This window comes from Papilio polytes, unplaced genomic scaffold (genome assembly GCF_000836215.1).
Source record: "Papilio polytes unplaced genomic scaffold, Ppol_1.0 DF824058.1, whole genome shotgun sequence".
In the NCBI taxonomy this organism is placed as follows: Eukaryota; Metazoa; Arthropoda; class Insecta; order Lepidoptera; family Papilionidae; genus Papilio; species Papilio polytes.
In genome coordinates this window covers 837,155-860,171 of record NW_013525146.1, presented here as the reverse complement: position 1 = coordinate 860,171, position 23,017 = coordinate 837,155, and the positions used below count along the sequence as shown (strand labels likewise).

General features: G+C 32.7%; 1 protein-coding gene across 1 annotated transcript in view; it reads left to right on the top strand.

The window, feature by feature from the left end:
• LOC106100303 (protein embryonic gonad-like) overlaps window positions 1-23,017 on the top strand; it is a 79,154-nt gene that overhangs the window by 38,666 nt on the left and 17,471 nt on the right. Inside the window, exon 2 of the mRNA XM_013279126.1 lies at window positions 4,287-4,364. Coding sequence (XP_013134580.1) covers window positions 4,287-4,364 — 78 coding nt within the window. The remainder of the gene's footprint in view (window positions 1-4,286; window positions 4,365-23,017) is intronic.

Here is a 23,017-nt window from a genome sequence, read left to right as displayed (position 1 = left end):
TATTGCTTTACTCATACGAATTAATTGCATATAATTTTTTTTAAAATAATGCGAGAGTATCAAAGTAATTGTGTTACAAAATTAAATCCTTGTGCTTAACAAGGATACAGTGGAAGCGGATACTAACACAACACATAGCTCGGTTCTTACGTACACTATTATAAGTCACATTTTATAATTTACGTGAATGATTTATAAATTATTATTTTTTAAAATACTAATTTCTGTGTAACTTTCAAAGAAACGTGAGAAAGAAGAATTGAAAAAAAAAAGAATTTTATTTGTCTAATACATATTTATTGTTGAGCATCGTAATTATTCTTATAAGATAGATAAATATTTTACCTTGAAAAATTTGCGATACACATTTACCTTAATTTACGTAGGAGCCATCAAGTTTTAAATAATGCTTGTGTTATTTCGACAGTCTAAAGCCGACGTGCCTCGCTAAGGAACCGTGCGTAAACAATCCGTCATCGTCCTTCCTTCAAGTGTAGTTTTTTATTTATTTTACTTCTGTATATTTGTTTTGTTATTTCGAGATCTTGACTTACAAATTTCGTGAGTAACAATGTAAACTAACGTTACATTTAAAATTTCTTAAACATGTAATTTAAAATGCAGATGTAACTATTATAAACATTATTTACAACTAGCTTTCGCAAGCGACTCCGTTCGCGTGGAATAAAAAAAAAACAAAGTAAGTAGCCTATGTGTTTTTCCAGACTATCGTCTATATCTATGCAGAATTTCACGAAGGTCCGATCATCCGTTTTGATTCCTGTGGGATGAAATTATTCTGCAACGGTTCAACATATCTTATTGAAATTTGGCACAGATATAAAACAAAGCCTGGAGTACACATGGGATAAAGTTCATCCCGGAAAAATGTCCGGATCCCTACAGAACACGTAGTTTTTATTATTTAAATAGTTCGTCTGTTTTCTCATACCACGCGGACGAAGTCGCGGGCAGCAGCTTGTATTTAAATATTTACCAAATAAATCATAACAGTCGCGAGCGCAGTTTATATAACATATTAAAAAAAATACAAGCTGTGAAAAGTTAAGAGCGCGGAGTCACGCCATCCAGTTAGCCGACGACGGAGCGTGTCATTATCGGTGCATTTATTTAATTTTTGTAAAGAAAATATGTGAACTTGTTTTTTAACTGGAAGAGGAAATCGGTTTAGTAAAATACACATTGTTGGCACGCGATGGTTAAAGTATTCGTCACTGTTCCATACAACAACATTGATTTTCAAAGATAAATCAGATACAATTTTAAAATGATAAATGTAAGTAAGTAGGGTTGTGCTAATAAGATCTATGCTTTGATTTCGTTCACGCGAAGACTAAAAGCACACCCCTGAAACTAAATTAACCCACAACTGTTATGTGATTGTAGATTGTCTATTGTTTCGGAGCTAATTCACCTCTTAGTTGCACAACTAAAAGTCGAGTAGTGTGCGCACCTCCACATAAGCTGAGGAATCAAAGCGAGACTAGTGCGATAGTCTCAGGAGTGCGCTCTTATGGCGATAGAATGTCTGTACTTAACTATTAAACTATTGGCGATGGGTAAGTTTATGCTAAAATAATCTCACGATTCAAAATATTCCATTAATTTTAAATACCCAAGGGTATCAAAACACTTCCAGTGATGACTCTGCAGTTATATCGTTATGTAAATCAAATGAAATGACTTGCGTGACGATTGACCGCTCCGATATACTGTTACATTATAAACTTTTTCACATTATTAATAGAGATCTTATTAAAATGGTTATATGTTATGTCTAATAGTTAACGTATGCAGATAGTATAAGTTTGATTCTTATGGAAATGTAACGAAGTGGGTGTTGCATTAATATTTTGAGGTTAGGAAATTTGATCATCATTTTCTAGTTTCACTTCATATCGGGTATGGGATTGTATTTTTTTTTAATTTGTTAAACTAGCGCTTGACCACGATCCCACCTGAAGGAAGTGACGATGCAGTCGAAAGATGGTATGCCCTATAGTTAGCTGTACACTCTCCTTTTGAAGGCCTCCACGTCATATTTGCGAGTTATAATCGTGAAACTCTACTGTTTACTTTAAAAAAATTATATCTTTTAAAGAATTTGCAAGTTCCAAATAAAAGACTACCGAAAGCTGTAACAACTTTTTTTTTTGTTGAAATATAAAATGTCGTCTTTGCTAAATATTCTCTCTTTGATAATCATGTCAGTGATTAAAAAGTTAATCTTCCTTGACGTGATGGATCGCCTACTTAAATATCGTATCAACTTTTTATTTGATTAAGATGAAATTATTAATACTTATTAAATTAATGTAATAATAACGAAAAAATAAAACTTGCAAGTTATGTTATTGAAATTGAGATTTTTGGAATAATAATTCGTATAGAGATATTGTCAATACAAAATTATATATCTTTAATATATTTACGATATAATAATATATGTTTAGACTCATATCGATATATTTAAATATGAGATCATATAAATATGTGGTTCTTTACATTCTGATTTATGCAAGTAGCTGATTTAATATAACATGCCATTATGGAACAAATAATTTATAAATTAATAGATTAATTTAAGCATGAAAATGTATTCATATATGTATATAAACACAGAACACATTACGGTAAAATATAAACGTTATACATAGGATAAAATCGCATACAAAACTTGATATATTATACTAGTATTATAAATGCGAAAGTTTAGATGGATGGATGCTTGTTAGAGTTTGCAACCTAAACGGCTTAACGGATTTCGATGAAATTTGGTATAGATGTAGAGGATATTCTGGAAGAACACATAAGCTACTCACTGTTTTCTTTTAATTCCACGCGGACGGAGTCGCGGGCGAAAGCTAGTAAAGAATGAATAATAATTTTATCATTTCAAAATCGATTTCATTTTGTGTATTTTATGTCCGTGACTGTCGTGTACTTAACATTTTTAAAGTACACAGAACCTAATTTTTGAGTCTCCACATTTTATAATCATAACACTTGAAATGCGTTTTATGTTTGAACATCAAACAGCATTGGTATATTTGGTATAACGCTATACAAACTTTATGGAAGCTTGCAACATGAGATGCACAGAACACATTTAAACGTAACCCTTTGGGACTTTTCTTTTCCTGTAGATGTCGCCACATGCATAGGTATACTTTAACACAATCCAAGATAAAAATTGAATAAAGCAATACTGTGTTTACGATATTATTTCAAATAGATTATATACCTGAATAAAATTGACTAAAAAATATTTTTTAATCTAAGATAAGGGTCCAGATAGGAGGAGATACTCTTTATTGATTTATCCTTTGACGAAGAGATTGTATCTTTCAAATTAGAGTTGCAGTTATGTTATTTATATATTGTAACAATTTTATGTGATAAATACGTTGTTATTTACAATAATACTGATTTATTTAATAATTATTCAATGCAAATTATATGTTTGTCGAAGGTCACTATATGTTGCTATCCGTTTACATTATCTCGTATACTTTTATAATGTAAAGAATAATTTATTGATACGTTGCATTATTGAAAACATTAGTACATAGTACACATACTACTGTAAGAAATAAGTACTCACAGACACTTAACCCATTAGGGTAGGTGCAGATTCCACCTATTACAATTCATATTTCATACATCAAACCATTGTCGGTGGCTCAGTGGTTTAAACACTTGACTCGTAATCTACAGGTCTTGGATTTGAATCCCGCCGTACAAATGTGATGTGTGAAGTCAACCAACACGCACTTTGCCAGCGTAGTTGAGCCTAGTTACCCCTAACTTAGGGTAGGCTCCGTGCCCCTCGGTGGGGACGTATAGTGAGCTGGTGATGATGACTATCATACTGATATTATAAATGCTAAAGTTAGGATGGATCATAAAAGGTTTTTTGTCATTACGTATTTCCTAAACGACTTACCGCATCTCGATGATTTTTAGCACAGATGCAGAAAAAAGTCTAAAAGAACAAATAGGTAGCTACGTTTTCTTTTATTCTGCGCTGATAAAATCGCTGAAAAGCTGATGCTTAGTAATAGTTCATTCATATTAGGGTGCGTTCACATGATGCGCGCAGCAATGTAACAAGAAATATTATTTCATTTGTTCTTGTGCCACGACCATGGATTACCGTGCGGTACTGCGTTTCTTGAAGACAAAGCCTTATATTGCGATATCAAAATTTACTGCATAAACGAGATTAGGATAAATGTACACTATAATTGTTGTTAATGTTTCAGATGAACCAGCAATGTAAAGTGTGCGGGGAGCCTGCTGCTGGTTTTCACTTCGGTGCGTTCACGTGCGAGGGATGTAAGGTAAAAAAGTTACATATTTACATTAACTTTAATTTACATAGACAATTCTTGTCTTCTTGCAAAGCTTAGATAAAGAATTTAACATGTGTTAAAATGTTTGTAACTTTAAAATTGTCTCATACACAATTACTATACTATCAATTTACTAACTAGTTCCCGCGACTCCGTCTACGGGGAATTTTAAAAAAAATTAGTAGCCTATGTGTACTTCCATACTATGATCTATACCAGTGTCAAATTTCATCAAGATCCATTAAGCCATGTTGGAGGTACCTAAGTAGTGACAAACATCCATCTATCCATCTAAAGTTTCTCATATGTAAATTACTAGCTTTAGCCCGCGACTCCGTCCGCGTAAAATTAAAAACAAAAGTGAGATGCCTATGTGTTCTTTCAGAATATCCTCTACATCTATACCAAGTTTCATCAAAATCCGTTTAGTCGTTTAGGCTACAAACTCTAACAAACATCCATCCATCTAAACTTTCGCATTTATAATATTAGTAAGATTAGAAAAGTGTTTTTAGATTATTTATAGGTTTGTATTTGTTCAACAATATCTCTTTTACAGTTTAAAAATATTAAACTAATTTAACACAAAATTAGTTTACATAAATATCTTGTCCAATATAATTTAAAAAATAAATCAATATTTGTTAATCGATTTCTTTTAAACGTTTTATTTTAGGTGACGATTTTATTTCTGGAAACCAATTTCGATCGACATTATTTTAAACACAAAGAATTTCGTTTACATCGATGAACTCTTTATTTAAAGCATTTTAATCAATGTATAAAATTATATTTCACGCCTGTCACATATAACATAATAAATATGGCTTAAATAAGAACATTATGGATTCATTGAATTAGAAATCGTATATATTCTTCATAATTAGGTTATTTATTCATTCTATCGTTTTACGTTAAAATAAGAAACTGATTTATTTATTGAACAACCTTAATCTTATCTTTTATAATTAAGAAATAACTAGTAACAATTTTAATCTGTGCATTAAAACTTTAATGTACATTTCCACTAAGGCATTTAAAACGTGTTGTATTTACTACAATAAATATAGACAAAAATGTTTTTCAGAATTGTTTCAGAAATGTTTTTGAAGTTTCAAACTAAGAACAATATACATTTCCCGTTGGGTTCACTGCTGCATCGAACCAATAGGATTTATTTTCCCATTGGGCTAATCAAGTCAATACCAGCAAGCGAACCAATAGGAAAATTGGCTCGAACAATCATTCCAACGGGAAACATCCACAATTTCCCTTAAAGAATAATAAATTATCACAAACTAGCTGTTCCCTTTAACCGCATGAAATGATAAAAATTATATTTTACTGTTTACATTTGTCAAATTATCAAATGCAAATGTCAAAATGACATGACATAATGACAAACCATGGCAACCTTGCTTCCTAGATAACAGCTTGGTCCCTTACCCGCATTTGGGTTTTTTTTCCAATTTATTTATCCCCTAAGTTTAAGAGCGTGAAATATATAGCATAAATGCGTGTAGCAAGTGCATGACTTTTTGAAGAAATAGTTATTTAAAAACATGCTTTGATTGCTGACATCCTACGCCACAAAGTAGTCTGTTTACGCTATATTATATTAGTATAGATTACATTGTTGACAAAGTAGAATGCTTGGTAAATGTTTGTTTTTCTCACAAAGTTTTATTACAACAAATTATTGGCTGATGTATTAGACATGTGTGACAGTTGTATTTTTACGCCAACGTCCGAGTCAGCGCAGAAAGCAACCGCTAAGTGTTACGATGTACAAAGCTATTTAAACACAAGATGGACAGTTGAATGGCATTATGCAGAATGTGTCCCATACTATATAAATCATGTTGATCACTGAATGAGGTCGGAATATTTAGATTTAAAAGCAGATGCAGTTGAGAAATTGTCATTGGGGTACATCACTTTTTTATAGTCTCTTACGAATACTGAAACGCTATTTAAATATGTAAAAGTGTCTTCAATTATAAGGCCACGCTTAAACTACAAATCCTATTAAATTTTGACGTCTATCAGATTGTAAGCAGCGCTTACGAAGAGAATTGAAGATTCCTTTCAATATTTGACCGTGAGTCAAGCAAAATTTGTCTTCTAATTGTGTGATTCAAGTATGTAATAAAAGTATGTGTTCCTTTAATTTGGGTAGAGAGTTAATGTATAACATAATACATATTTAAAACTTATTGGTACTCTAATGTTTTGACATTATTATTAGTTTTATTTTCCTATGTCTTTTTACATTTTATATCGCTGACAATTTGCTTTAACACCTGCGATAAAATTTACGAGACGCGACTGCACGCTCTCCATTATGTCCGATAATTGCACAAATTACGGTCACACCACGAAATGCGCGTTGGTAAAAATTTAAACATTATTCCTTAAACAACATATATTGAAATAGCAACTAGATAAAAATGTATTTTAAAATATAAATTTTCGTTTTGTATCAAGTATCAAAGTAATAACGTACTCCATCAGAGAAAAAAATTATTTACTATTGCGTCGCAGATCTCGTGGACTGTTGCTATACAAGTTTTTAAACAGTGGAAACACAGCTATGTAACACGAAGTTAAAGGTCATTGCCATGTGCATTCGCATAAAACGAATACCGAAGGTAAAATGCAGCTCTATAAATTATCGAATTCATAATTATTAATATCGGTCACATGTAATGTCGCGTGATTGATGACATGAATCCCTATCGGCGATTGATTACGTGTCGTGATAGAAATTCTCTTTGCTATGTAACTGTTTAAAAGGTATAGAAATCACGTATATTTTGCTGAGGTCTATTTTCTTTTTCTTTCGCGATAGTGTTCTATAAAAATATAAAATAGTATAATAGTTGTTGAAAAAAGCTAATTGCTTTTTTGAAGAAGAAGAATTGAAGAAGAACAAAGAGAAAAATTGATTAGAGTGTCATTTCTAATTTAAATGGTTTACATAGAGTTAAAAATATGTGAATTTAACTGTAAAATTGTATTTATAAAAACAGTTAAGTTGTATGCGTAGACACTTTTAATACATCTACGTTTACCCTTTGACAAATAATGCAATAAAAACATATAAACAAATTGTTTGGAACTTGGTTAAAAAAATATCATGATGTATTAACTTAGATAGCAAATAATCATCAGTTAAGAACAATTTCTTTCATACAAGCGACACGTAATAAGCGAGTCGTACAGATAGGGAATTGTCGCGCGCCCGCCGCAAGCAATTTGCTACCCGAATCAATTTGCCAGCTTTTTGTCGCGCGATAATGTCGGCCGATTCAATTTTCTGTTAAGTGCGTTGAACGCGCCTCCCGCTGCACTTGTTTTGCGATAACGGGCCCCACGAGAACTGGACGCGATAGCAGACGGACCACAAACACGTAGTCGGTACTATGCGTTTGATGCGCTTTGATGTCAAACAACACTGTTACAATAGAAATTGTTATCTAAAACTTAAATATAAATAAGTTACATTAACACTTACTCGTACGTAAACTACATTACCTACAATAATAAAGATATATTTCTATAAATATAAAACCTTACCATAGACACTTTGTTTAGTAATTATAAGGTTAAAGTACCTATTATTAAAAAAATATTTTCTTATGTCTACAAAGTAAATAAAAGCATGCAAAACTTGTTGTAGAAGACTTGAGTCTCCTTGATAATGCTTTGTTGAAACTCTAAAGCTCTTTTACTTGAAGTTTTGTCAATGACTGTAACTATACGGCGGCGAGCTTTGTGCTTTTATGACTTTAAAATCATTTGCCAGAGCTTTTTTATCATCACAAATATTTGTGTTGATAAAGTTTTATAGATTTTATAAACTTTTATTGGTTTTATTTTTATTACTGAAAATACAATCAATGTGTGAATTTAAGTCACGTGTTCTTTCTGTCATTTTCTACTTCATAGGTTTTTATTTTTGGTCCCCGTTATTGTCCATTTTATCAAGATATTTTAAGTAGCTGTCGTCACATCAAATCACGTGAGTTTCCAAGCTATTTGCCTTTTAAACCATTAAAAATTTTACATTAAAAAAAAAAGTAGCCACCACATTTAGGCTTTGACGTCAAAGCACTTTTTATCATCAATTTTCGTTTAGTGGACATTTAAAAAACAACGTAATTGAAATTTGCGTTAAGTATACACTTAGCTAAGCTTTCTACATTAAAAATTGACGTGTTATTTAAGCTGAAAGAATTACGCAGAGCCTTCCGTGGGCTACTAGAAACTTCGAACTTACTGTTTTACGTAATTCATTGTAAAAGCCAGTGGAAATATATTTAATTGGCCTTTATTTATAGTCAAGACCTCTATAAATTAGACAATGATTAAAGAAACAAAATAAGTGTTTATAAAGTCGTAAATGTATAAAGAAATTTGACACGGTACACTATAAATTATTGTTGGACGTACTTGTATAAATTAAATTGTTTTAATGGGCAACATTATAGATTATTTAAGTTACGTTTAATTCTATTTTTTGGACTACACTATAGATTTGATTGTCATCTAAACCACAGAAAAACTACAATTGTTCGTATTTCGCGGGCGCACACTTTCGACTAAACTACCGCACAACTGTTATGCGATTGTCGATTGTTTCTCTACCCATGCAACTGTTTAGTTGCACAACTAATCGAGTAATGTGCACCTCCATATGAGCTCATAGGAATCAAAGGGCGAGTAAACAGTTATGCGATAGTTTGGTCAAAGTGCACGCGCTCTTGTACTAATACAGTCTATGCCTAGTATTAGAAAGTACTCAAATAATTTATGAAGAAAAATCCTAATACATTTATTATCATCAACCACTTAAATTTCTCTGAAACCATTTAAGTCAGAAAATTGCGCGTACAGTTCATTTGACAAATTTATTACAAACAACAAAATGCTGATTGAATTCTTAAAATAATTAACAATTTATTTAAATGTATTTAAAACAAAAATTCCTCGGACAATTCGTAGGCGTTAATTACGTCCTTATTACTACGAATTAAGAACTATGTTAAACGGCCGTATTATGTGACTTGATTCATAATTCTCAGTTCAATGTTTGTTTTAATAAACCTACTAATTTTGGTATCCGGAAGTCGTAAATGAATACATAATACAGTTTTATAGACGACATACGTCATAGTTAAGTTTTAGATACGATTATTTAAGAGGTAAGGGATGGAGAGAATAAGTTCTAATTTTGGAATACACAATTGTACTAACAATTCTATTTAGTTATGCATTGTCTTTTTAGGATAGGTCACGGATAGGTCGTCGCAGCGTAGGTAGGCCTCCCGCAAGATGGACCAATGACCTGGTCAAGGTTGCGGGAGTGCACTGGATGCGGGCGGCACAGGACCGGGTGTTGGGCAATCAATGGGGGAGGCCTACGTTCAGCAGTGGACGACCTAAGGCATACAACACATTTTAATCAGTATTAAATTAAATTTTAATAAAAAAAACAATCGCATACGTCAATAAATATTTGAGTGATTTTTTTACATAACAAAACTACGCACTTTCTACAATCAAAACTTGTGAAGTCTTCACAAGTTAACAAAGACCTTTGACCTAACAGGGAAACGAACCTCTCGAAACGCACAAATCTTTTTTCTACGTTCGTCAATCATTGCGAAAACGAATTCGATCAATTAACCTTTGAACCACGTTACATACTAATAGCTACCGCTTTTTACATCGCAAATGTGTTCATTTAGTGTATTAAATTATTACGATTGTGAAATAATGCGACCTCCACAAATCACTCGATTTACGACTGATGACAGACATGGGAACTTTTTGTTAATGCACCTGGTTAACTATTTCAAATAAGTACTTTGCTGTTTAATATGACTTTAACTTAAATGTTATCATCATACTTCATATTCATACTAAGATAAGTTTATATGGATGGATGGATGGATGTTTGGTAGCTTTAGTAGCCTAAACGGCTGGACGGATTTCTATGAAATTTGGCGTAGTTGTAGAGAATAGTCTGGAAGAATACATAGGCTATTCACTTTTGTTCTTTTTTAATTCCACGTCGAAGTCGCAGGAGAAAGCTAGTTAACAATAATTATGTAAGTGACAAATTTTACTACTAAATCTTACTTATAAAATAAATGTAAAAGTTTAGATGGATGTTTTTTAGAGTCTGCTGGTAAACGACTGAACGGATCTCGATTAAATTTGGCATAGATAGCTTAGTCTGGAAGAATATATAGGCTACTTGGTTTTTTTTAATGCATATTTAATTAATTTTAGTTTTTTAATTGCATGCCGACGGAGTCCCAGGCGAAAGCTTGTATATAATAAGCTAGAAATTAGGCAACGTATCTTCTGTTCCTCTAGTATTGCGAATATCCGTGGGCGTTAATAATCATCTTGGTGTTTCCTGCTCGTTTGCCCGTACAAACGTAAATACTTTTTTCGTAGTCTATTTGGTTTTCGTATAAGATACGATTTATAAGACAGGTTAAAATAATGTAATAAACAAGCAATTTACATTGCGAGTGCAATAACTGGAGTGTTGATAATAGTAGAGTAAGCGTCGAACGGGAAAGTGTAATGTTATCATTAAAAATTTTACACCCGACAGCGAAATGTATCTGCATAAAAATGCACTTAAGTAATTTCAGTGGGATTCGATGTTTTTTTTGCAACATTGAAAATGTATCAAAAAATTATGTAAGAATATTGAAATTAAAGATCGGTTCGCGAGCGCATTCGATATTATAATGAAGTTTAATATGGGTACGCGGTATGAATAATTTATATGCGGACTTTTTCGACTCTGTACATCGGTGTTATTTGTAACGGAGTTACCGTTAAGTGTACTTCGTTGTTTTTAAGGGGTGTTGCTACGTTGCACTTCAAGTTTTGTCAGCTTTTCGCGTTTTTATATTCTCGGTGTGTAATTTCTTTATACGACTATAATTTTGACACCTAAATTACAAGTAGCGCTTTACTAAGCGAGAATACGTCTTGTTGAAAAAAATAACAATTTCATTTACTGCGTATATCTTTTAAAGATTTATTCAAGTCAATATATAATTTAGGTATACTTAGGAGATGGTATGGCCATCTACAATTTTCTTTATTTCAATTTATTGACGTAAAGTGTATAAAAAAAGAATATATTATCCCTTTATTGTCCTGCAAATGTTTGTAAACATGGACTTATTAGGCCCATACTCGTATAAGTAGATTAATTGAATTTTTATCCTCACTAAAAAATCAAAAGACCGTCCATATTCTTGACTTAATTCTCCATGTACAAAATACATGTGATTCAAAGACATTTACAATTAGTTTGTTACGAGCCAAATGACAGGGAGGTATTCATTATCCGACATTAAAATATATCGTTTCCACGAGAAAAGGACATTTAGCTTTAACGATCTTAAATGTATTATATCAACTTAATAATTTGAAAACTCTCTTAATGCTCTTAAAATAACGTTGATATTTTTTTGCTAACTAACTTTTATAGAAGGCAAATTCCAGCTTAGATAATAATTATGCAAAGCAAAGGATATTGGATTCGAATCTGTTATCCGAGAACTGAAATTTATAGGAGAACCTAAAGAGGTTTTTATTTTCAGTTAACATTGTAAACCTTTCAACATATAGCGACAAATTAAATCGTCCTTATTGACTCATAACCGTCAGCTTTTTATGCCAATTTGATCGGCAATAATTGACAGCTGTCAAGTGGCCGCCATTTTTATTGACAGGCCTATGAATTTATTGCGAAAAAAATCTTATAAGCAATGAGTCGTAATGTATAGGATTCAATTAGAAATCTCTTAAATTAAAGTATTGTTGTTAGGTAATTATTATGTATTTAACAATGAATAGTAAAATATTAGATAAATTTTATTAACTAGGCATTCTAGCCTCAATATATGTGCATACTAACGGCAGTTTTCTCTTCTTACGTATTAATCAGCAAACGTTTTTGGTAGCATTTATATTCAAACTATAATTAAAGTACAGCTCTACATAAGGCAGAGAAAGTATCAAAATAGTTCACGCGACACGCGGTACCAATTTTGCTGCGTCAATCGGGTGTGCAAACACTATTCCTAATTCAAACATCGTTAACGGACTCAACACTTTCTTTTCCTTTATAACTCCGTTCATAGAGGGCGTCACTATGTCGATCATTGAATCGATTCTGAATCGAGAGATGATTAAATCGGTTACGAATTATCGTAACGGTAGTGATTTGTGATTTTCGAACGCTGATTAGATCGATTGTTAGATTTCGGGTGTTCAAATGGAGTGCTCATTAAAAAGATCACGCGAAAATGACGGCGCGGATGTGTAGGTTATTGAATCTATTATTGTGAATCGTTTGTACGTTGGTTTGAAAGGAATCGAAAGTTGGTTGTCAGGATCTTCGAGCGAACGACAGTTGTAAGAAGTAAGAAATTACTTCACCTTATTGTTAGTTAATAATTTGTATACCATACGTTGATGAGTTGAAAAGTTGCGTGGTTCAAGATTTTAAAATATTTATTGTTAGCTGTATAACTTGTAACGTTATTCAATGTTGTCAGTTATATGAATAGAATACAACATTGCATATTTTAATTTAAGTGGTCTTTGAAAATTTATGGAATAAAAAAATCTGTTGTCTATACTAATAATAAAAGAGGAAAAATTTTTCTTTTTTGTATGTATTGAAATAACTCAAAAACTACTAGGCCGATTTTAAAAATTCTTTTACCGTTAGAAAGGTGATTAGGTGATTTATCTGTGAGTAACATAGGCTATATTTTTTTTAATTTCACGCAGACAAAGTCGCGAGTAACAGCTAGTCATTGATAAATTAGTATATCTGAATATTTTTGTGGTTAAATTGGCGTATACTTAGAGGGGTTTCTTCTATCCGAATTCGTGTTACCGAATATTTTGGTTCACATAAAATTTCGTCAGTATTTTGTACATCACGTAGCCGCTGCAATATAAAAGTGCTTTCAAATTGATCTTAATTCTCAACCTTTGGCATGTTTATCACCTCTTCTGAGAAAATGATGGGGCTCCGCAATATCGAAGCGATTGTATGAAATTGAGTGCAATCAATCGCAATCGAAATTCGGCTCAGTCAGTTGTCATTATCGGTTAATACGTGATTCCCTCGATTTTGCAAATAAATACAGTATAGATGAAGTACGTTTCAATTTCCAAGCGAAATTGTAATATTGTTTCATTTCTTGTATCTTTTTAATAGACTTCGTAGATAGTTAAGAATAAGATTTTATTTCATACTAGCAGTTGCTCGCGACTACGCTCGCGTGTTATGTTACTCACAGATAAATTACCTTTCTAATGGTGAAAGAATTTTTAAAATCGGCAAAGTAGTTTTTGAGTTACCTCAACACATACAAAAATGTAAAAAATACAGATCTTTCCTCTTTATAATATTAGTATAGATTTCATCTAGGAAGTGTTAGTAAGAAACTCAGAAACAAGTCCATAATGACAGACAGTTTAGAAAAAATAGCAACGTATTATTAATATTGTGCTAAGTATAATAACATCTATGTGTACTCGTATAATAAAGTATATATTTTCTCGAGTGAATGATGCCACACCAATGACTATGAGTATAAATTAAATCACCACTGACTGTTCAATTCGTTCGTTCCGCAACTAATAAACTACCGTAGATGCAGTGCGATATTTAATGCCTGGGAACTGTTCAGGCTCTACGCGGAATTATTGTCGAAAGGTGCGTAAATCGAAAATACCGCACATGCTTGAACGAAATGATGTCTTTGTTTGGATACGAGTAACGGACGGATGTTTATGTTGATTGCTGTGACGGTTCTTTACCGTGAAATTCCACTGAGACACTGTAGAGTCGGACTGAGGTACTTTGACATAGTTTCCTTTACATAAAACGAAATACGGAACTGACTGTGATCTAACTAATCAATCTCTTCTTGTCTCCTCTTTAACCCTTCGAATGCAATGAGAACAGAAAGTACCGTAAATAAAATTAAATGTTAGTTTATCTATCTTTACTCTATACTTACATAACACTAGCTGTTGCTTGCGACTTTGTCCGCGTAAAAAAAGTATAGTCTATGTTACTCACAGATAAATTACCTTTTTTAATAGTGTTGTAACACGCTAGAATTTTTAAAATCAGCCCAGTAATTTTTGTTTTAGTATTCCAATACATACAAAAATACATATATTTCCTCTTTATATTATTAGTATAAAAAAACCACATACTTTTTTGTTATGTAGGATGTCAGCAATTACAGCATAGCATCTACGACAGGCTATAGGCTATGTATTTTCACGCTATCTTTTTTTTTATAACATAAGGTGGCAAACGAGCAAGCGGTCACCTGAAATCGCCAAAGTGGCGAAGCAACCGCTGCCCATAGATATCCGCAATTGCGGATGCGTTACCTACCCTTATCCGACGGAGGGGGAGACGCACATAAAGAGGATATTTCCCCTTCCTATGCATCTCCTCCACTGTCAAATCCACTTTCTCTTCCTAACCTTTCTTTACAAGAAAAGGGCGGTAAAGAGAAAGGGACTTAAATTAGGCTTCCGGCACCACACTCATCAGACGACACACGGAATTGTTTTCATTTCACGCCTGTCTTCTGTGCGGTCGTGGTATTACACCGGGCGTGCCGGCCCATTCGTGCTAAGATGTTAAAGCGGGCACTACCACTGTTGTGGTATCTAATTTAGGAGGTGAATAAATAGGAAAATGTCATACGAGAAAGGACAAAAACTACAAGCAAAAAAGTAATATTGGTTACGGTAACTGTTAGACAATAGTAGTCATTTGTGAATTTTAATTTGACATTACAAAGTTTACAATTGAATAAAATAAAAGATTTTATAGTTTAATTTTGTTGAGCACGGGAACAGCTTTACTAATAGAATAATCGCTTTAAGAGATTATCGTGAAGTCTTTAGCAGGTCGGTAGTCGACGCGTGCGCCCATTTCACGCTACGTCACGCGTGACGATGTTTACACGGGCTAATCTATACTGGATTATTCAATCTATTTTAATATACTTTTACTATCAATATTACTTGAAAATAGTACAGCTCAAGGGGTCTTGCTGAAATTTAACCCAGGAGTAAAACAGTGGTACACAACAGGTCTCTTATATTTTTTAATTTCTCATCGATAGAACTCGTAGCTGCAGCTATTTTTTAAACACTAGCTGTCCTCGTGTGGCTTCATCCGCATAAACTTTGTTTTATTGTTTACATTTGTCAAACTTTTAATTACAAATGTCAAAATTACCGTTGCTATAGATAATACCTTGCTTTCTTAATGTTGGCAGCTTTTAGCTTATGGTCCATTTTCCTCATGAAGATTTTTTTACAACTTATTTATCCTCAAAGTTTAATAGCGTTAAAATATATAGCCTAAAGCGTGTCATAATTGTAGGGTTTTTTATTAAAGAGAAAATTATTCAAAAATATGCTGTGATTGCTGACATCCTACGCCACGAAGTAATGTGTGTTTACGCTTTATTATATTAGTATAGATTTAAATCTCAGATTAAACTACCTATGACATCTGGTTATTATATTATAATGGCCATGGAATTAAAATGGAGAGTCAAAATAAATATAAAAAGAATGATTTATTTAGTATGAAGTTAGTTGATTAATGATTTCTCATTTGTTATGTTTGTGTTGAGTAATTTGAGGTTTTTTGCATCGGTCAGTTCGTTATTTCAAAGTTTCGTTTTCATACATAATTTGTTGCCAATTAGACACTAAGAAACATTCGTATTATTTTAATTGGTTGTTTTATGATTTGTGTAACTTGTCTATTTACAATATAGATATACAAATCGTATTGTAAAAGTAAAAAAAAATACAATTTTTATGTACTAAGTACTAAGCGTGTGCAATAACATAAGACCCTCTTTGTATTTCAACTCGCTTTTGTTTAAAGATCTTAAAAATATGTGCTCGTTATTCCAGCTTAGTTATTGACATCTTTTTCTTAAATACTTAACAAAATAATAATAATACTTTAATAAAAATACATTGACACCAAAAGTGACGCAAATTTTATTACTAAGTAATTACAGACTTGCACATAAAATATATACGTTGAACCATAAAATAAGCTAAATCCTCATTAGACGTAGTGATGACAACACTAATAAATTTTCCATAAAATAACCATCAACAGACTATCAAAGTATCGAAAGCATCGAACATCACTAAAATAGGAAAAAAATCGATATTGTTGACCAAATCAATAACAAAAATTGCTTCGCACGGGTGGTCCCCATTAGGTCGGACGCCGCCACACTTGTCTATACCTCGTTTACATATCCAACTGCACTAGAGCATAAATTGTCATTAAAGCAATCATTCGATACGTTTTATCTACAAAATGTGCTCGGCGGAATCGATTTCTCGATATCGATTCACGGCTGAGCGCCCCCTGGCGGTGATGCGTTTGAAAATCTATTTGTTAGTAATGTGCGACGATTTTTCCATAAGCACAGACGTGTCGACTTTAACGGACTCTATTCGTTTTATTATACCTTATCGGTATGTCGTAAAATCACGAGTCGATCGTCATTTTAAATACGGAGCGGTCCGTGAAGTAATTGTTTGACCTCAAATGTCAATATTAATTTATTAATATCAAAAAATATTTATTGCTGCGTTTCCTTGTTGTAAATTATTGTTATTTTGGCAGTGTCTGTATGAATTTTTATGTTTATTTCTTTCTATAATTTATATGGTTTCGATACTTTAGTTTTTTTCTTTTTGTTGTTAGATGTACTTGAAACGGAAGGCATTGGCTCCTTAAGCACAGGATTTCCTAGTTAAGGAGCCAAAACGATATTGATCCTCTAATCAATGATACAATAAAAAATCTTTATTATTATTATTATTTATTGACAAGTCATTTACTACATTAAAAACACGAGCGAAAACTTTTCTAGACAGAAATGGTAACTTTAAATAACACAATGTTTCTCACTGATTTATTTACGTAAATATTTAAAAAAACAAGATTTGCATCTTGATAGGAAGGTCAAAGGTACAATAATGCCACCATTTCACACATTTCTATGTTGTTTGCATAAATTTGACAGCGGTGATATCATCCTTGTCGTGATCAGGTCAATGTTATTAAGCACCATTTAGAGAGAAAAGACGGCTTTTTGCAGCGTGGAAAGGAATCACTATATGGTTTAATTCATATTATTTTCACTTCACAGTAAAAAAGTTGATCATTTTATTGTTACAATAAAGCCTTTTTTTTTTTTGTGCGGTTATCAGAGAGTTTTACTAGTTGCCAGAATTCGTAAGCTTCCTTTTAAAGACGTAACATCGAACGAAAACTAACACTCTAATACGGATACAAATGCTTGTCATCTTTGATCAAATCCAGGTGCTTGAAATCAAACTCCAGAAGAAATTAAGCTGCTTTACGGCCCGCATTTCTCCTGCAGGCCACCGTTTAAGGTACCCTGTTTAGAACACCTGTGTCATCGTGATCGAGTTACAAAGTAAATCCGATTACGAGCCCCCGATAAAAGAAGCAACCGAATAGCAAGTACATTGACCCATTAATCTACTTCATCTTACATAACGAGTCGCATCTGGAATAACAAGTGACGTTTTGTTGAACACCGACGCGTGCAGTGCCGTCATCGTCGCCTCTAATTATATCTAGGCATTACTGCGTTTGAATTTGAACTATCCGCCCTTGGAATACAATTCTAAATACATTGATTCGATTACAAAATACGGTGTTGTGTGTTTTGATGGCAGCGTCAAATTCAATTAGTGTTGTGCAATGTGTGTACTCGTTTGTCGATAGATTTAAATTATTGTACTTAGTGACCATTAAGTTGACTCGTTTCAAATGAGCTATAAACTGTAAGCGATTGCTAACTGAATTAGGAAAAAAACGTGTATATGTAATAGTTATAACATAGATTATAAAACAATGATATGGCACCTTTTGATCTCTATCGTGACTGTATTTAGAAACTTAAAGATTGCTGAAACTTGGATATGGTTTTATAAAATAAACTACTTAATAACAATTCTTTTTAATATAACGTAATAAGTGAAAACAGCGTAATAAAACAATACTATAAAAAAACATGAAGCATGTTCGATAGCATTTTTGCACAAAATAAATAAGAACAACACTATTTTGATCGGCGTTTACACAAATTTGTGTGTAGAATCTTGAACACGGGGAGAACGCGTTCCGCCTACCAACTTCACAACAATGTTAGATCGGGTGTCGGCTGTAGGTGTTAGTGCATGAAAGGAATCTGAATTAGGCCTTTGATAAACAAATTTCGCTTTTCGATGACCTTTTGCCACGAAAATGGTAATTTAACGCTTGGTGATGCAAGACATGAGGATGGAAGGATTTAAAACAAAATAAAGCCTGTATCACATGAAGTGGACAACAATAATTTTGAATGTTATGTTTGTTACTTACGATTATTTATTTTGGAATCATTGATGTGTGTCACAAGCCTTATAGTTCCAAGAATACAATCAAAATTCTATTAGGTTAAATACCACGTGTTTTCCTTACGTAATACTCTGCTTAGATCTTAGTTTATACCCAGTTCGACTTCATTGCTATGATTGAGGCATTTTAGCGCCAATAAATATCGAATGATGGCGTTATCGAATAAACAATAGGCGATGCGGATCGAATAGTAATCGATTCATTCGATTGTGCAAAACGAGATGTACATTTTAAATCGATGATATCCTTCGACCTAACAATTTGGTCAATTAATTTCTACAAAAAACAAATAAAACATCTACAAAAACGTAAAGATTTTCGTATTTTAAAATAAAATGCATTTAAAAAATGTTGTACAATCCTATTCATAATGCTCGTTCTAAAACAAAATGATGATCTAACTCAACATAGATGACAGCATGCGTACATAAGGTCGGTAATGGCTTGTCAACTACAGGATTCTATTGAACATTTTGACACATGTCTGTTTAGATAGGCGCGAGGAGTCTTGATCCTTGTTTGCTCGCATCGGGTAGCCGTGCGAGCGCCGCTTACAAATTGTGTGAATGGGCACGCGCGTTTATAGGGCTGCCAACGTTTTATATTTAAAAAGTAATTTATTGCTTTAAAATATGTTAATATGTATGTATATCACATAACTTTAATTTTTACTACTCTGTTAAAACAAACAATAATATTCAAAAGTTGTATTCAAATAATTTTTGAATAATGATTTCAAAAACATGACCAATAGACATAAGATTACATTTACATTAATTTGAATTTATTAGTCTTTTTTAATAATTGAAACATTTATTACATTGCTTGATAAAAAACGTTGACATCACATCCCTATTCCCAACAAATTTATTTGCCTATTTGTCGTTGAGCATATCCCTTAGAACACAAAACGCACTAGTCATTCCATCCAGCTCTCCCTGTCAATGATTCATCGTCGTATATTAGAATCGCAGATCGTAATCACGCGTTAACCCACCCCGCGTACGTAGTGAAGGATATATCGCCACTAAACCGCTTTCAACTGAACCGACGTCACATATTTACCTAGTCTCGAACGACTATTGTATTTTAATTCAATCCGCATCAAGAATCAACAAACAATCCATTTTATAGTAACCTCGAAGACCTTAAAGTAGTGTACAAGTAATGCTTAGAGCGCACACCTATGACCAAACTATCTGACGACTGTTTAGTCTCGCTTTAATTCCTATAGGTTTTATGAAGGTGGTGTACACTTTTTTAGTTGTTAACAGTTGAATTGGCTGCGAAACAATCGACAATCGCACAACAGTTGTGCGATAGTTTGGTCAAAAGTGTGAGTCTGCTCTTACGATTTATTGAAGATTTGTTATAGCGTGTTTGATGTATACTTTAAACCAATAGTTATCTTGAAATAGCAAATGTATCTAAAATTTATAGAGTTTTTTTATAATCAAGTATCAAGTGCATTTAGTCTGTATCTATAACATGTTTAGTTGAGTAATGGTGTTTTTTTTTTATAAAAAAATAAAATATACAAACAACATAACGTACTAGTGTCTAAATGGGGTAAGCATAGGTTACGGATTACCATTCATCGTTGTCTTAGAATACCGTCCAACTTCACAATCATACATCAATACGTAAACTGTGAAACTCGGTCTAATAATAAAAACTGCCATAAACCAATAACCACAGAGATCGTAAATATAGAAAATGGCTGAACTTTTAAGTATATAATAATTTTAATCTCTTACCCGCTAATAAATTTCCTATTCACAAAGCAAGAGAGCTTAGATTTATGTTGAGTTTTAAATAGAAATTATTACCGCCTCGTCCGAGGTGAGAAAAAAAGGTCACGAGGAATCGTAAATATTGGCATAATCTTGGAGTAATATTTAAACGATTATACTTAATATTAAACCTTAAACTATTTTATAATCAGCTAAAGATTTTCTATCTCTTTTATTGTTATGTAACTGCGGGTAAAATAATAATTGAAACACAATTTTAATTAAAAGTATGGAAGTGTACACCAGTAGAAGTAGGCCTAGAAAGAGATAGATAGATTGCGGTGATATGATCAAGAAGGGGACGACTGATCTATATGATGAACGCAAAATTAATACGCAGACACTACCTGTGTATAAGGAGAGGTTTTGTTAAAAAATATTTGTAAAAATCTATACTTATACCTTTACTCTCGCTGTAGTTAATTCCTTAGAGTAGATTAAGGGCCTGTCCCATCAAATTGTAAATTGTCTGATAACAATCCAACGTGACGTCATTTTGAAGCTATCTAAGTCTGTGTCAGCCATTGGTGGGACAGGCTCTAAGTTTGAAAAATCTTAACTAACAGGGCTATGCGATCAATTAACGGCTTTGGGAACGAATTAGTTCATCTCCCTGTCCTTATTCTGCTTACGTTTTCGTTGTCTATATTCTATATTTACCAGTGTATTTAATGAAAGTAAAAAGCCGGAAACGTAATAGAAATTTAGCCAGTTCATCCGTCGACGGCGGCTGCTTTAATTTTATTAAACTAGTTTAAAATCGTTTACTGTTTTTAAAGATATTTTCATGATTATAAAAACTAAAGTGCTACATTAACATTATTTCATTTTGATTAATTAATCCGGTCTAAATGATTTGCATTCACCTACAAATAATGACAACTAAGGAAAAAAAGCCAATATTAATTGCTAACAAGATTAAAAACTGGTTTATAAAATTTCGTATCAATTTATCAATTTAATTAAATGGTACATCTGTCGTCTTAAAATATATATTTCGAGTTTATTTTTACATTTACAAAATAATCTAATAATAAACCAACATAACGGTAGCAACTAAACACATTTTATATTATTCAATGACGTAAACCTGTCCCACCATTGGCTGATAGAGGCTCAGATATGTTAAAAATGACGTCACTGTCAGATAAGGTAACAAAACCCTACATTTCCCTCACATATTTCACACGTTCGATTCTTATCAGATTTTACAATTTAGTGGGACAGGCCCTCAATAATGTAGCTTCTTTAAGTAATTCAAATTGACTACTTACGATCTCTTAGTAAAGTTCACATAATAAAAGTACTCAAAACAAACAAACGCAACTCAGAACTAACATAACTAACAAATTCTCTCCACTGATGCGGCGAACGAAAAAGTCAAAGTCCACGATAAAAAAACACGAACCGGCAGGCCCTAATGACAAGCAAGTATAGTAGAGATTACCAGCACTCAGAGAGCTTGCTCATTAGTAAACCAAACAAGCGTATGGTTGTGCTAACAATTTACTACACAAGACCCGTGTTTGCACCTCCGCTGACCACTTAAGTGGCCCGTTATACTATTAAAAGTAGACGTTTATTTTAAACGCATTATGCTTGCCTCAGATCTGTATCGTTAAGGTGAATGACCTACTTTATCTAGAGGTTTTTATCCGTTAATTAAACGTATTAGTAATTAGTGTCACAAAACACATTCGTTATCGGTACTTCAAGCTAGATCAGGGGCGAGGAACCTATATGGATGAAAGTGCCATTTTGAAGAAATTAATGCGTTCTTAGACGTGTCATCAAATAATTTTCACTAATTATTACGTAAATTACATGTTTCATGGTCATTACCATCGCGTTTTTTTATGTAATACTTCTTCACACTTTTTCGTAGTGTTTTTAAGATCGACATGCCCAAAATCTTGGGTCGTGTGCCATTTATGGCGCACGTGCCAGTGGTTCGCCACCCCTGAGCTAGACATCAATGTGACCTTAAACAATATAGCATGTTTACAAGATAATTTTCTAACCAGTCTATTTAATTCATTCATATCTATTTTTACCCAAACGTAGAAGATAAAGTGATTCAATTTTTTCAATTACATTTCTTGCGAATATTTTGTACTGTCACACTATATAGGAATCAAGAGATTTTGTACCCTTTCAAAGTGACGCGTACCCAAAATTTCGAAGATATTTATCAGACAAACCAAGGAGAACAGCACCCAAATCTGAGACCTTTTCGTATACATTTATGTAATATCTCAACGTCTGCTACAAATTAAATTTTTACT